Source organism: Camellia sinensis, chromosome 12 (genome assembly GCF_055761805.1).
Source record: "Camellia sinensis isolate YWXY chromosome 12, ASM5576180v1, whole genome shotgun sequence".
NCBI classification, from domain to species: domain Eukaryota; kingdom Viridiplantae; phylum Streptophyta; class Magnoliopsida; order Ericales; family Theaceae; genus Camellia; species Camellia sinensis.
The window spans coordinates 17,385,938-17,400,829 of record NC_138972.1 but is presented as its reverse complement, the minus strand read 5'-3'; the positions used below and the strand labels follow the sequence as shown (position 1 = coordinate 17,400,829).

The 14,892-nt window shown below is 36.4% G+C and overlaps 2 protein-coding genes across 2 annotated transcripts; both read right to left on the bottom strand.

Moving 5' to 3' along the window:
• Window positions 1-5,711: 5,711 nt before the first annotated feature.
• Window positions 5,712-8,048, bottom strand: LOC145804396 (uncharacterized). Its single transcript, XM_082898148.1, has 3 exons — window positions 7,905-8,048; window positions 6,908-7,672; window positions 5,712-6,810 (listed from the first exon to the last, which is right to left on the bottom strand). Exons 2-3 carry the CDS (start codon window positions 7,657-7,659, stop codon window positions 5,760-5,762), a joined length of 1,803 nt encoding a protein of 600 aa, XP_082754274.1. The 5' UTR covers window positions 7,660-7,672; window positions 7,905-8,048; the 3' UTR covers window positions 5,712-5,759.
• On the bottom strand, window positions 8,047-14,178 carry LOC145804374 (uncharacterized). Its single transcript, XM_082898058.1, has 6 exons — window positions 13,833-14,178; window positions 12,263-12,612; window positions 12,124-12,145; window positions 11,662-11,979; window positions 11,120-11,547; window positions 8,047-8,136 (listed from the first exon to the last, which is right to left on the bottom strand). The coding sequence occupies exons 1-6, from the start codon at window positions 14,176-14,178 to the stop codon at window positions 8,047-8,049; spliced, it is 1,554 nt and encodes a 517-aa protein (XP_082754184.1).
• Window positions 14,179-14,892: the final 714 nt, after the last annotated feature.

The window sequence follows — 14,892 nt, the reverse complement described above, 5'->3', positions numbered from 1 at the left end:
CTTCTAGAAACAAGTTTTGATAGGTAAAACTGTACCTCTACTTAAAGTATGGTGGTATCATCATGGGGTAGAAGAGGCGAAGTGCTACGGGAATACCACCATTCTCGCCTTGCAGTGCATCCAGGAGGCACAAAAATGTACCATGGCCTTAGTCATCAATTTTGGTGGAGGAGTATGAAACTAGATGTCGTTCTGTTTGTATCTAAATGTCTAACTTGTCAACAAGTCAAAGCATAACACCAAAAGCCAGTCGAGTTGTTACAACTCTTACCGATAGTTGAGTGGAAGTGGAAGCACATCACTGTGGACTTTGTTTCAGGTCTTCCTGGAACATAGAAGGGTAATGATGTGGTTTTGGTCATCGTGGATGGACTAACTAAGTCAGCTCATTTTCTTGTTATGTGTATGGGGGATTCGGTTGATTACTTAGTGGAGCTTTACATTAGAGAGATTGTTCGGCTTCATGAGGTTCTAATGAGTATTGTCTTAGATAGAGACCCTCATTTTACTGCTCGACTGTGGTAGATCTTACAGAGTGTTATGGGTACTCAATTAAATTTTGCACTACTCATCACCCTCAAATTGATGGTCAATCTGAGCACACTATCCAAATCTTAGAAGACTTGTTGAGAGCTTTCGTTTTAGACTTCAAGGGTTCTTGGGAGAGGCACTTGCCTCTAGCGGAGTTTGCTTACAATAATAGTTACCAAGCTAGCATTGAGATGGAGACTTTCGAAGGCCTATATGGCACCTGTGTAGATCACCAATGTGTTGGACCGAGGTGGGGGACTCACCCATGCTAGGACTCGAGTTAGTTCGTGAGACCACGGAGAAAGTAGTCCTTATTCGGAAGAGGTTGATTATGACTCAAAGTCGACAGAAAAGCTATGCCTATCGGAGGAGAAGACTTTTATCTTTTGAGATTGGGGATCATGTGTGCTTGAATATATCACATATGAGGGATTTGATGAGATTTGGTCGGAGTAGGAAATTGTCACCTAGATTCATTGGTCATTTTGACATCATAGAACAGGTAGGAGAAGTGGCCTATCACCTTCCTTTACCACCACAATTTTCTAGAATACACAATGTATTCCATGTCTCCATGCTTTGCAAGTATCAACCCGACCCTTCCTATGTCCTAGATTAGAAGAATCTTGAGGTGGATGAGAACGCCTCTTATGAGGAGAGACCGATAAAGATCTTAGATTCCAGAGAACAAGTTTTGATCGGCAAAACCATTCCTTTAGTCAAAGTGTTATGGGATCATCATGGAGTAGAAGAGGCTACGTGGAAACGAGAAGCCGGGGTCCGTGAGAAGTATCCAGATTTGTTTAATGACGTGTAATCTATTATTTTGTTATTCTCTTTAAGACTATATTTTGGCATATGGAAAGAAGAAATTATAAACTAATATATTCTTCATTTTCTAGACTTTTATGTCTTTTTTTGAATTATGGGTTGTTTTTGCTCCGAATTTATGAGGTCTTGATTGTTATGGTTGTTGTTAGTATAGTGTTTCACTTCTTTGGGTTCTCGGGATTTGTTGTGGCCAAGAATAACAAAATTTTGGGACGAAATTCCTTAAGAGAGGAGATTGTAATATTCTGTTATGGGAGATTGCTCGAGCGGTCAAGTGGTCACTCTAGCAGTGATTCGAGGCTCCTAGTATCTTGCTTGTTTGTAGGCGAAACGACTCGAGCGGTCAAGTGGTCACTTAAGCAGAGATGTGAGGCTTCTTGTAATTTCATTGTAGAATTGCAAAACTTCTAGGACATTATGTTTACCGCTCGAGCGGTGAAATGTTCGCTCAAGTGGTATGTTTGAAATCTCTTCATCACTCAAGCAATATGTTCAAAACCTCTTCATCGCTCAAGCGATGAAATGTTCACTCAAGCGATCTATTCGGGGTCAGATATTTTAAAACTCACTTTTTGACTCATTTCTCTCACTTTTTCCATCTTTTCTTCTTCTCACTCCTCCATTCTGAAAATCTTAAGACCAAAACACTAGATTTCATCTATTTATAACAAGAACCCATCCTTGTTCCTTCATCAAAAGTGTTGATCTTGTTGAGAGCTACATTTTGAACCGATTGGATTGTGATATCTAGGAAGTTCATTTGTTAGGTCTTCATCTCTCCACACACAATCGTGATGTAGGAATATCTTTAACCTTGTATATTTGTGTTTTGGTTTGATTATGTGCCAATTTCATGATACGTGTGTGATGTGGGATGGGTGATTGGTATGTAGGCATTGATGGTGATTAGGGTTCTTGCCTTAAAATTTTTGAAATAAATGGTTATCTCTTAATGAAAAACAATGTATACATCATGAATCTTGGAAAATGAAAGAATAGAAGGAAAAGCCCCAATTGCTTGTGAAACCCTAATCATTATTCATGGGTCTTGATTGGTAAATAGATGGAAATCAATGGGTGAATTGGGAATGTGTTGAGATAAAATTAGAGTTTTAGGTAATTTGTCTGATGTGTGATATGGTATTACCTGTGTGGGGAAAACTGTGGTGCCCACTTGCACGATCATAAGAGGACGATAAATGTGGGAATGCTTAAGGTGTCCACGTGTCGATTGTGTGAGGACGATGAATGTGGAAGGTTGAGGTGCCCACTGGCCATCTGTGTGAGGACGAAGAAATATGGAATTAATTGGAATGACATGCATTGGAATATGAAATTGTGGGACTAGTGTTCATGGGTAAGGTTCATGGGTTATGCATAATTTAAATCAAATGTTTATATACTTGGTTAAATATATTCTTTATTGGGCAATTGCTCATTCCTATCTAACAAATTTCAAGACTTAGTGAGAATCAACCACCCTAATGAAGTAGAAGGGGATCAACCTTTTGTCGGAGTGAAGAACACGTGAATATGTTACAAGTTAGTTCGGAGTTTTATTTTGGTTTGGGATTAAGAGTCCTTTTTGTTCAATGAAGGCCTTGCCTTAGAGATTGTAAGCTCGTAGGCATTTGTTGTGATTTTCTCTAGCTTTTTGAACTTTGAAAACTTAACATGTAATTTGTGGCTCTCAACTTATAGTTCAATGAGAAAGAGAACCTTTGGGACTAATCTTGTAATCACTGTTTGTTATTATATATATATATATATATATATGTCATGTTGGATATTGTTTTGTTTTTAAATAATTTGGGGGTGTGACATAAATCCTCTTTTTGCCCATTCCTATATACAATGATGCATGTGGGGGTAAAGGTTAAGCGAATACTTTTAATGACTTGTATGCGTTGAATAATCAAGCATGATATAGTAAGATACCTTAAGAAGGCCACTTATGTGAGTGCAAAGTGAGGCCACTTCTATAAGAATTGACGAGGCCACATCCTTTAAATCATTCATTGAATGAGACGAGTGTTCAGGGCCAAAATAGACACAACAGTGAGAACTGAATTATGGTAGGAGAATTCCTGTGTGAAGTCTGTTGTCTCAGTTTACACCAAAAGCGGAACAGTTCAGGACTCCATGTTCATTGGTTAGCTAAACCTGATAGGCTTTCACAATGAGGAGGTTAAAAGCCAAAAGCTACCTTCATCCGACGTTGGGATTATCTGTTGTACCCTCTCATCGAGTCTTTGTTGTCTCCCGTTCTATCTTTATTCGGCTAATTTTATTCATGCGGGGGATTGATGGGAAAAAATAATTTTTCTGCAACTTTAATGCAAAATTAAAGTAGGACCCAACTACGGTTGAGGTGGGTCCAAGCAGATTTGTATTCTCTTAAGTGAGAATGTTACAACGTAAAAAGAATGAGCCGGAACCATTGAGTATTGAATGAGAAATTGCCTTATAAAGTGGGTCTCATGAAGTGGAGCTTGGGCTTGGGCTTGGGCTTGGAGTTGGACTTGGACTTAGTCTTAGTCTGGGCAAGGCCTAGGCTTGTGCATGTGCATATGTTCCGTTTGGACTTGGACTTAGTTTTGGGCCTAGGTTGGGCTTGACTTGTGCATGTGTTTGAGATTGGGCTTGGATCGGGTTGTGGCCCAACACCCATATCCGTTTTGCGACCCATCTAGTTTGAATTCTTGAACTAATGCATTATATACACATTATGATATTTATATAATGCATATGGGGTTTTTAACCTTTGTAACTCTAGCCCTTAATGGCCTTGGTTAATGGCAATTGATGCCATGTTGATAATAGTTTTTATGGCTAGGGACTCCCCTATAAGTATAAAAGGGGCATTTTCCGTCCAACTTTAAGACGAGTTTTTTTGAGAATTAAAATGGAGATGGTTTTTTCATATAAAAAGATGGAGATGATTTTTACACCAAAAGTTGTTGGATTTTTCATCTTTATTTTTTTTGCTAGTCCTTTTTCTTTGATTCTTCAAGTTCGTTGAAGCTGTTCCAGTGAGTGCTACTATAGCAAATGTTCAACCATTGTATCTTGGGATATAGACACCAGACCTCAAGTACTAATGAAGATGCGGCGAATCTGTTTTAAGAACACCATATAAAACATGGGACTCGATTTGCATCCCTTCTCATTTGTTCTTTAATTTTTTAAAATTAATTTCATTTCAACGAGTTCTAATTTTTATCTATCCATGTTACTAATTTGTTCTAATAATTTGGTTTATTCGAATTCCATGTTATAATCTAGTTCATTCCTATATTTTCAGTTTTATAGTTTGTTCTCCAATTCTATATGTTATTTTATTTTATTCATTAATAAAAGCAAGATTGTTTTATCTTCTCTATTTTATTTTATCTAATTTATCCTTCAATTATTATAGAAAAAAATACCAACACCCAATACTCAGTGGGTAAGAATTTACCTTCATGTTTGGAGAAAATACTCAACAATCATCTTCCAAATATGATGTGGTGTTCTTGAATATCTCCAATATACATCCATACATCTGAATATATGGCCTTCTTTAGAACTCCGAGTGCCTTGTCCTCTTTCTTCTCTCAAATTCTTTTAGGCCAGCCTTTACTTATCTTTTCTTCAACCACATCGAACAAATCACATGCTTTGAAATATGAAAACAGAACAATCTTCATTTTTTTTTAATTTGAGAACATCATTTTCTCGCACCAAAAATACATATTGGGTGATTATTGTATGATAATTTACTATAATGATCAAAGAAGACTTTTAGGGTCGTAATAACTCTGATACCACTTTGTTAGAAATAAAAATAGCTACACAAAACACAAATTTGGAAGACAATTGAAGAAAAATAATGTAACTCTTGTATTTCACTCATACTATTCTTATTAAATTCTCATACTCATACTCATCCATTAAATGACTATATATAAGATCCTAACATGTAACTCACATACTCGCATAACCCACTAAACTCTATTGTTCTTTGTAACCACTAGTATATCAGCATACTACTAATGACTCTTAACACATCATTATCCACCATTACATGCATACCATTATTCCTCCACAATTAGCATAACTAAATATAGGAAATTCCTAAAATATTAAAGCACAAGTTTCCTTGAAAACACCATATTGTACTGTAAGAACTACCATGTAATGGTCCTTCATGTCTGGGAACAACTTACAACAATGCCTAAAAATGACTTCAAAAGAAAATGATGTATGAATTTATATAATATATACACCATTTGAATGACAACTAGAACCAGAATAATCATTTTTATATATATATATATATATATATAATTACACAGGCTCATGTACTATTTGTTTGAAAAGTTTCAATTTGGATTGAAAATATTCCAATTAAATCTTCACTTTTTGCTGTCTTTTGCATCAAAGGCACAGCGATATCTAAGCCTAAAATTACAGGGCACACATTCAAAGGCAAAACGGTTATGATCAAGAGGTTTACCGCAGCAGTCACAGCAGGGCCCATGGGGGTTCTTCCAAGTCTTGGGGCATTGAACGAAAGTGAGAAAGTGAGGGTGTTTCTCAACCTTAAGAGTGCCCCCAAATTTCACATTTGAATATAAATCACTGAGAAGAGAATGAACACATCCTGTATGAAGTGATTTGTCACAATCAATGCAGTGATAGAACCAACATTTCGGATTTACTTCGATCTCACAAATTTCACAGTAATACTCGTCCAAATGGTTTTCGATAGGTGAATAGGTTAACAAGAAGGGGTGTTCATCATATCTGTGCCAGAACTTAAGTGGCGATAAAGCACAAAGGTGACATAGGTTGAAACTGCAAGCCTCGCAAGCAAACACAAAGTAAACATTGGCCTTGCATGCACTGCATATACCATTGGGTATTTTCCTTAGAGCAAGGGTGCGCTTGTGAGTGTCATGTCTCATAAAGTGGGGTAGGGAAGCACACGTAATGTCGAGGTAGAATTTGCAAGTTTCGCAACCAAACATGAACACATTGCAACTTTTTAAGCAATAATCACATGTGAGTAGAGGGGTCTGCTGTGGAATCAATTGGAGCGGGTGCTCTGGGTGACACGGGTTTTGCAATTCACTATGCAACTCCGCACAACACTCGTGGAGAAAGAAGTTGCATTGAACACAATGGTAAAAGGGAGCCAAGATGGGTTTGGCGCATCCATCACATATTGCATCATGTTTCACCTCATCTTTGCTGTCTAGGCATGACTTATTGTTGATTGGCTTGTCCACAAATACTAATGGATGGACATGACTAGAGTGGTTGATCTCTGCCGCTTTGTTATATTTCCCTGGTTGACCAATGTTCTTGATAAAAAGGGTTATTGGATCAACTGATTCATCAGCTAATGGTAAACCCTTCATATTGAAGTCAAGAGGTTTAACTCCGACCTCTGTTTCACAATCCCTGAAACCACAAAATTATGAACTGAATATCATCAATTACCACGAAAAGGACCCAAACAGAATAAAAAGAATAAGAATTGTAAGGGGAGAAGGTTAACCTGGACAACTCTGCCCTTGATGTTGCACAATTAACATGGGAGAAGTATCTACAACCAACACAAATATAAGCCCAGTGGAGACTATTCAGATACTCGGTGCAAATTTCACAAGTAGGCCTGAATTGATAATATTCCTTAGGAATATAATAGATGAGACTGAGAGGGTGGTGGTGATTAATACATTTGATGGAGCTTGGTAGCGAAGCACATTTCTGGTTGACCCAAAACCCACATGTGGTACAAAGGTAGGAGGCACCTTTATGCTCCCTACCACAAGCAAAACAGAAGAACAAGGCTGGCCTCTGTATAGAGATTAGCGGGTGTTGGTGGGCATCGTGTTCAACAACTTGTTGAATCATGTCCATCGCTGAAACACACATTATGTCGAGATAAAAAAAACATTTGGAACATTTGTAAAAAAATGTCTCACACTTTCTTCCACATGCAGCACAGTGGCAAATGGTGCCATCTTTAGGGTTCTTTAAAACGAGATTAAGAGGGTGTTGAGTGTGCATATGATGTGACATCTTCATGGGTAGCTCTGAACATAATTTGTGCAAGAAAAAGTTACAGAAGACGCAACCGTAGCAAAGACCTGAGATTGGTTGCTCACATCCATAGCACGAAACTTCCTTACCATCACTCAGGTGCTCTTCTGACGAAGTCAATGGATGCTTATGGCTGAAATGCTTAATCTGCACGGAAGCATGATCTGGTTTTGATCTTGAATCTGTTTGTCTTAGAATCATCATCACTGTTATTCTCCTACAACACACAATCAATCGATTAGTATATCTGCAAGAAACAACTTCAAATTTTAAGATCAACCCACCTTTTTTATTGTCAAAACAAAGAAGAAAAAAAAACAACAATTTTTTTTTTTAGAGCTCTTGAAATCTCAATTTGTTTATTTATTTATATTTTTAGTTTTGTTAAGAGAAAATGCAAAACCATTAACTACATACATTTGTAGTGCTGACAGAATTAAATACCAAACCTTAATAAAATTCTTCCAATTTGATAGAGGCCCAAATCGAAAGAAATTCTGGATTCCCTTTAAAAAGACGACCTGTGTAGCAGAGAAGAAAAACAAGAAGATTTTTCTCTTCTAAAAAGTAAAGTCACTTCATGTAGTAAAGTCATCCAACCTCCAACCTCCAACCACCAACCTCACCTTTAGGAGAATTTTCCTTATTCCACCCAGGGGGAGGATTGGTGAAACTAGGTTCCTGTTCCTGAGGGGGACCCATTTTAGCTTACAACTTACAAGTGGCTTGAAATTATTCATTTTTGTCATGGACCACCACGCTATTCATTCAACAACATTATAAATTCAGAGTTATAACTTTAGAAATTATTTAGTAAAATGAATCGATAGTTTAAATTCATCTTATTTATTAATTTATATTTTATTAATTTAATCTATTTTATACATATATATTCGAGATAGATTACGATATAAAGGTAAGTTCATAGCATTTTTTGTTATTCATTTTACTTATCTTTGAATTCGGGTACATCATCATTCATTGCAAAAACAAATAAGTAAATAATTTTATAATTATAATTATATAATTTGATCACATTTATTTTTAGAATAAACTACAAATACACTTTTAAAATTTACTTAAAATATAAATTACCTCATGTAATTTTGAAAATTACATCTCGGGCTCCTTCAAATTTCTAATCGCATAAACAATAACTCATTTTATTAATAAATTAGGAATAAACGAATAGTTTTTAATGATATCATAAATATATTTTAATTAATAATTCAAATAATTTTATTGTTGTATATGAGAATAGTTTGGAATTTTATTTTTTCTGTTCATTCTGTTAAATAAAAAATTCTAATAATGTAGTATTTGTGATTTCTAAAACCATGGGGACAATTTGTGTAGAAATTAGTATAATATATACACAGCGGAAATAAACGGATTCAGACATACCTTTTACACTCAAAACGAATCCATGGATCATATGAATGAATCACGTGCCTCCATTGATGTTTTCGAATAATTCCCAACAGCGGAGTAAAACTACTAGAGAACTACCCATACTATTCACAGTAAAGGCGAAATGGTTTATGGGAAGAGAGAACATATAATTTTTGTTATATCAAATACAGAACCCAAGTTTCGTTTATATAAAAGAGTTAAGAGACCCATAAGATAGATGTATTGTCACGCCCCAAGCTCTGTGACAACGCCGCACACTCATATAAGTGAGCATGCAAGGCTAAGAATCCAATCACATAACCCACAAAATAAAATACTCAAATTAAATCCTTAATTGTCATAATGTCAAAATCCATAAAAATAAATAGTTCTCATATGAAAATGTCCACCAAGTCCACTAATTTAATCCACTAACAAAACAATAATCCAAGTACTTAAATCATGGTCCTACTCTCGGTACTCTCACATGTAAAAAAGATCCTGCGCAGCTCTACTCTTCAGAATCTGAAAAAAAATAAGAGTAAGCTAGATAGCCTAGTAAATAACCAACCATCACTGCTAGCTGGATCAAGTATACAAAAATAAATAAATAAATCGATAACCAATAAATATAATTTTTTCTACAGTTCAATAAATGAACAATTATTTGCAAGGTGGTTTCATAGCTAAAAATAATCAATGTACAATACATTTTAAATGAAAAGTCAACAAGATAATTCAAAGTAATTCGTTGTTCAAATCGATGGTTCGATATTCAGATGGTTCAATGATTTGATTCACAAAACCCAAGTCTTACTGACTACGGTCACATAGCCCGTGACAAGGCCCAAAACCACACATAGGCCGGTGGTAAAGCCCCAAAAGAAACTAGTTTCTGTGCCAATAAATAACCCCCATTGGCTAGGGTCCAAATCATAGTCAGACTAGAGTGATGTTCAAAATTCAAACAATACACAACTTTTAAATAAAACATTCGAAGTTTTCATGAATAAACGTTTAGTACAATTTTTAGAATAGTTTAACCAAATATTCAAATAATTTTCATAATAATATTCGATGTTGTTTTATACTTGACCCATATTTTATTTTAAGAGAACATAAAGGCTATAAATAAATATTTATGATTTTAAACGATTCGATAGGAATAAAAATGAACTAACAGTGATAGAGGGTTACTTACCTCAAATAGCTAAAATAATATTTCCCAAGCTAATATCAAATTACCAAGATCCACCTCAATCTCACAAACCTAATAAAATATTACACCACATAAACAATTATTATGTGCACCCATCCATCTCTTCTTGTAACAACAATAGAATAAATTAACCCAATAGTCTATTAGGAACTCCCACGATTTAGCATCAAAACAAAGCCATCACGGCTTCAGAAATTCTCAACCCATATTATTCTCTTGTTGTTTATATACATGTAAAAATTTGTAATTGCTTGTAGTCAATCGTGTATCCCATAAATACACCACCATTAAACTTAACCCATCACATATCAATCTCAAAATATGAACCACCCAAATAGGATGCCAAATACACTCTAAAATTGAGCAAAATTGAGACCCCCAACATAGACTACATCAATATATCTATTTAATCATATATGCCCATAAAATCATCTATTGATATATTAACACTAAAATCATAGATAGGAATACAATAAAATAAATCTTACCTAAGTGATGAATAAAGCAAAACCACCACTCTTATGAATCCTCCCTTTTCCTTGGTTTGGGTTTCTTTTCTTTAATTTTAAACTTTTCCAAACCCTTGCTTGTTGCCTTCACCTTTAACTCTTCCAAACCCTTTCTGCAGCACAAGCCTCTCTTCTCTTTTTCTTTTTTTTTTTCTTTTACCTTCTCAAACCCTAGCCGCCTATGGAGCAATTCATAGCCTCTGTTTTGTTTGTTTTCCAAGACTTAAAGCCACAATAGGTGGGCTTATTAACCTAATTTCTCAAAGTTACAAAATTACCCATCTAAGTAATAGGAAATATAATGCCATCTCATAACTAATTCTTTGATATTAATAAATGACTCATATAAGTTAATTTAATTACTAATCTATCCAATAAAATAATCCTACACACAACTTGGGTTTTACATCCTTCCCTCCTTAAAAGAAATTTCGTCCTCGAAATTTGACATACCTGAAGTCTCAAAAAGTTGTGGATATTTTCATTTCATTTCATCATCAAGTTCCCAAGTTGCTTCTCTTTCTGAGTGATTACTCCATTGAACCTTAACATAGTGGATGACTCGACACCTCAAAACTTGTTCCTTCCTATCAACAATTCGTATAGGGAGTTCCTCATATGTCAAATCCTCCTTAAACTGCAACGGTGCATGATCAATCACATGACTAGGATCCGGTATATACTTCCTTAACATTGAGACATGAAAAACATTATGAACTCCAGCTAGTGACGGTGGTAGGGCAAGTCTGAAAGCTACCTCACCAATTCGATCTAAAACCTCAAATGGCCCAACAAATCTAGGACTCAGTTTACCACGAACACCAAACTTCATTACTCCTTTCATAGGAGACACCTTAAGGAACACATGGTCTCTAACCCCAAACACCAAATCGCGTCTCCTGTTATCTGCATAACTTTTCTGTCTACTCTGTGCCGTGCGAAGTCGCTCTCTAATAAGATTGATCTTGTCCACTGTTTGTTGCACAATCTCAGGCCCTAACAACTTCCTTTCACCGACATCATCCCAACACATAGGTGATCTACACTTTCGTCCATATAAAGCCTCATATGGTGCCATCTGAATACTCGCATGATAACTGTTATTATAAGAGAATTCCACTAAGGCCAAATGCTCATCCCAAAAGCCTCCAAGATCGATAACACAAGCCCTCAACATGTCTTCCAAGGTTTGAATAGTTCTCTCTGACTGTCCATCAGTTTGAGGATGAAACGCAGTGCTAAAATTCAAACTAGTGCCCAAAGCTGTATGCAAACTCCTCCAAAACATAGATACAAATCTGCTATCTCTATCAGACACTATGGTCACCGGAATACCATGCAACTTCACAATCTCCTTGATATACAATTTTGCAAACTTCTCTAAGGAGAACCCTACCTTAAAAGCTAGAAAGTGAGCGGATTTGGTCAATCGATCAACGATAACCCAAATAGCATTGTTACCACCTTGGGTCCTAGGCAACCCTGTCACAAAATCCATGGTAATATGTTCCCACTTCCACTCGGGAATAGGAAAAGGTTGTAACTTACCTGCAGGTCTCTGATGTTCAACCTTCACTTGTTGACGTACCAAACATTGAGCAACATACTAAGCAATTTCCCTCTTCATATTATTCCACCAAAAGTTCCTCTTCAAGTCTTTATACATTTTAGTGCTCCCTGAATGTACAGTATATCCTGAACTGTGAGCTTCTCTCAGGATTTCTCTCTTGAGCTCTAAATCATTAGGCACACACAACCTCTCTCCAAATCTCAAGCTTCCATCTTTATGCATACAAAAGTCCATCTGTAGCCCTATTTCCATTTCAGCCTTAAGTTTTTGCAACTGAGGATCTCTTCCCTGAGCATCTTTAATTCTATCAATCAAGGTGGGTTGAACTCTAAGGTTTGCCAACTGCACTCCATGGCTATGCCATCTAATCTCAATATTCAACCTCTGCAAGTCCTCCAAGATATTCTTTTGGTCAGTGATCAAGGTAGCCAAATTACTCTGGGCCTTTCTACTCAAGGCATCCGCCACTACATTGGCTTTTCCTGGATGATAATTGATAGTCAAATCATAGTCCTTTAATAGCTCCAACCATCGCCTTTGCCTCATATTCAATTCTTTTTGAGTGAAAATATACTTCAAACTTTTATGATCAGTGAATATCTCACATTTCACCCCATACAAATAGTGCCTCCAGATTTTCAATGCAAACACCACGGCAGCCAACTCCAAATCATGCGTAGGATAATTTTGCTCATATGGCTTCAACTGCCTAGACGCATATGCCACTACCTTATCATTCTGCATCAGGACACAACCCAAGCCCATCTTCGATGCGTCACTATAGATGGTAAAACCTTCATCTCCGGACGGAACTATAAGTACTGGAGTAGACACCAATCGACTCTTTAGATCCTGGAAACTCTTCTCACAATCATCAAACCATTCAAATTTAACCCCTTTTTGTGTTAAACGAGTCAAAGGCATAGAAATTCGGGAAAATCCCTCAACAAACCTTCTATAATAACCTACTAAACCCAAGAAGCTACGAATTTCAGTGACACTAGTAGGCCTATTCCACTCTACCACCGCCTCCACTTTCTTGGGGTCAACAGACACCCCATCTCTAGATATCACATGACCCAAAAATGATACACTCTCCAGCCAAAATTCACACTTCTTTAATTTAGCAAATAATTTATTCTCCCTTAATATCTGCAACACTATTCTCAGATGTTCTTCGTGCTGCTCTTTACTCTTTGAGTACACAAGAATGTCATCAATAAAAACTACCACAAACTGATCTAAGAAGGGTTTAAATACTCTGCTCATTAAATCCATAAAAGCTGCAGGCGCATTGGTCAACCCAAACGGCATCACTAAAAATTCATAATGCCCATACCTAGTTCGGAAGACTGTCTTAGGTATATCTTCCGCCTTAACCTTCAACTGATGATAGCCAAAACGAAGGTCAATCTTAGAAAAGACTTGTGCCCCTTGCAACTGATCAAATAGGTCATCTATCCTAGGCAAAGGATATTTATTTCGGATTGTCACCTTGTTCAACTCTCGATAATCAATGCAAAGGCGAAAATTACCATCCTTCTTTTTCACAAATAAAACGGGGGCACCCCAAGGAGAAACACTAGGCCTAATAAAGTCCTTATCTAGTAACTCTTGTAATTGTTCCTTCAACTCTTTCAACTCTGCTGGGCCATCCGATACGGAGCCTTGGAGATAGGACCCGTACCGGGTATCAATTCAATGGTAAAATCAATCTCTCTATCTAGTGGCAACCCCGGTAACTCTTCAGGAAAAACATCGGGAAATTCCTTCACAACTAGAATATCCTCTAACTTCAACTCAGTCTCACGAGTATCTCTCACAGAAGCTAAATAGCCCTCGCACCCATTCCTTAACAACCGTCTAGCTTGCAAAGTTGAGATTACCAAAAGAGGAGTGTTAACTCCACTACCCACAAAACAAAATTCTGGTTGATTAGGAATTTGAAATACTACCCTTTTTCCTCGACAATCAACAGAAGCATAATTGGTTGCCAACCAATCCATTCCAAGAATTATGTCAAAGTCCCGCATATCTAAAACAGTTAAGTCTACAAGCAATTTTCTGCTATCTATACTAACCACACAAGATTTTCCAATGTCTCCTCATGTTCCATTGCAACCTATATGCATCAATAATAAAATCTCATCTTATTCTATTCTCAAGTCCCTATAACAAGTAAATAAAAATAACATTATATCAAATTATAAGCGTTCCCAATCCTACATCTACCCAATCTCACCACTATTCTATACCAGCCTTTAAAATTACAACCTGGCTCTGATAGCATAAAATTGTCACGCCCCAAGCTCTGTGACAACGCCGCACACTCATATAAGTGAGCATGCAAGGCTAAGAATCCAATCACATAACCCACAAAATAAAATACTCAAATTAAATCCTTAATTGTCATAATGTCAAAATCCATAAAAATAAATAGTTCTCATATGAAAATGTCCACCAAGTCCACTAATTTAATCCACTAACAAAACAATAATCCAAGTACTTAAATCATGGTCCTACTCTCGGTACTCTCACATGTAAAAAAGATCCTGCGCAGCTCTACTCTTCAGAATCTGAAAAAAAATAAGAGTAAGCTAGATAGCCTAGTAAATAACCAACCATCACTGCTAGCTGGATCAAGTATACAAAAATAAATAAATAAATCGATAACCAATAAATATAATTTTTTCTACAGTTCAATAAATGAACAATTATTTGCAAGGTGGTTTCATAGCTAAAAATAA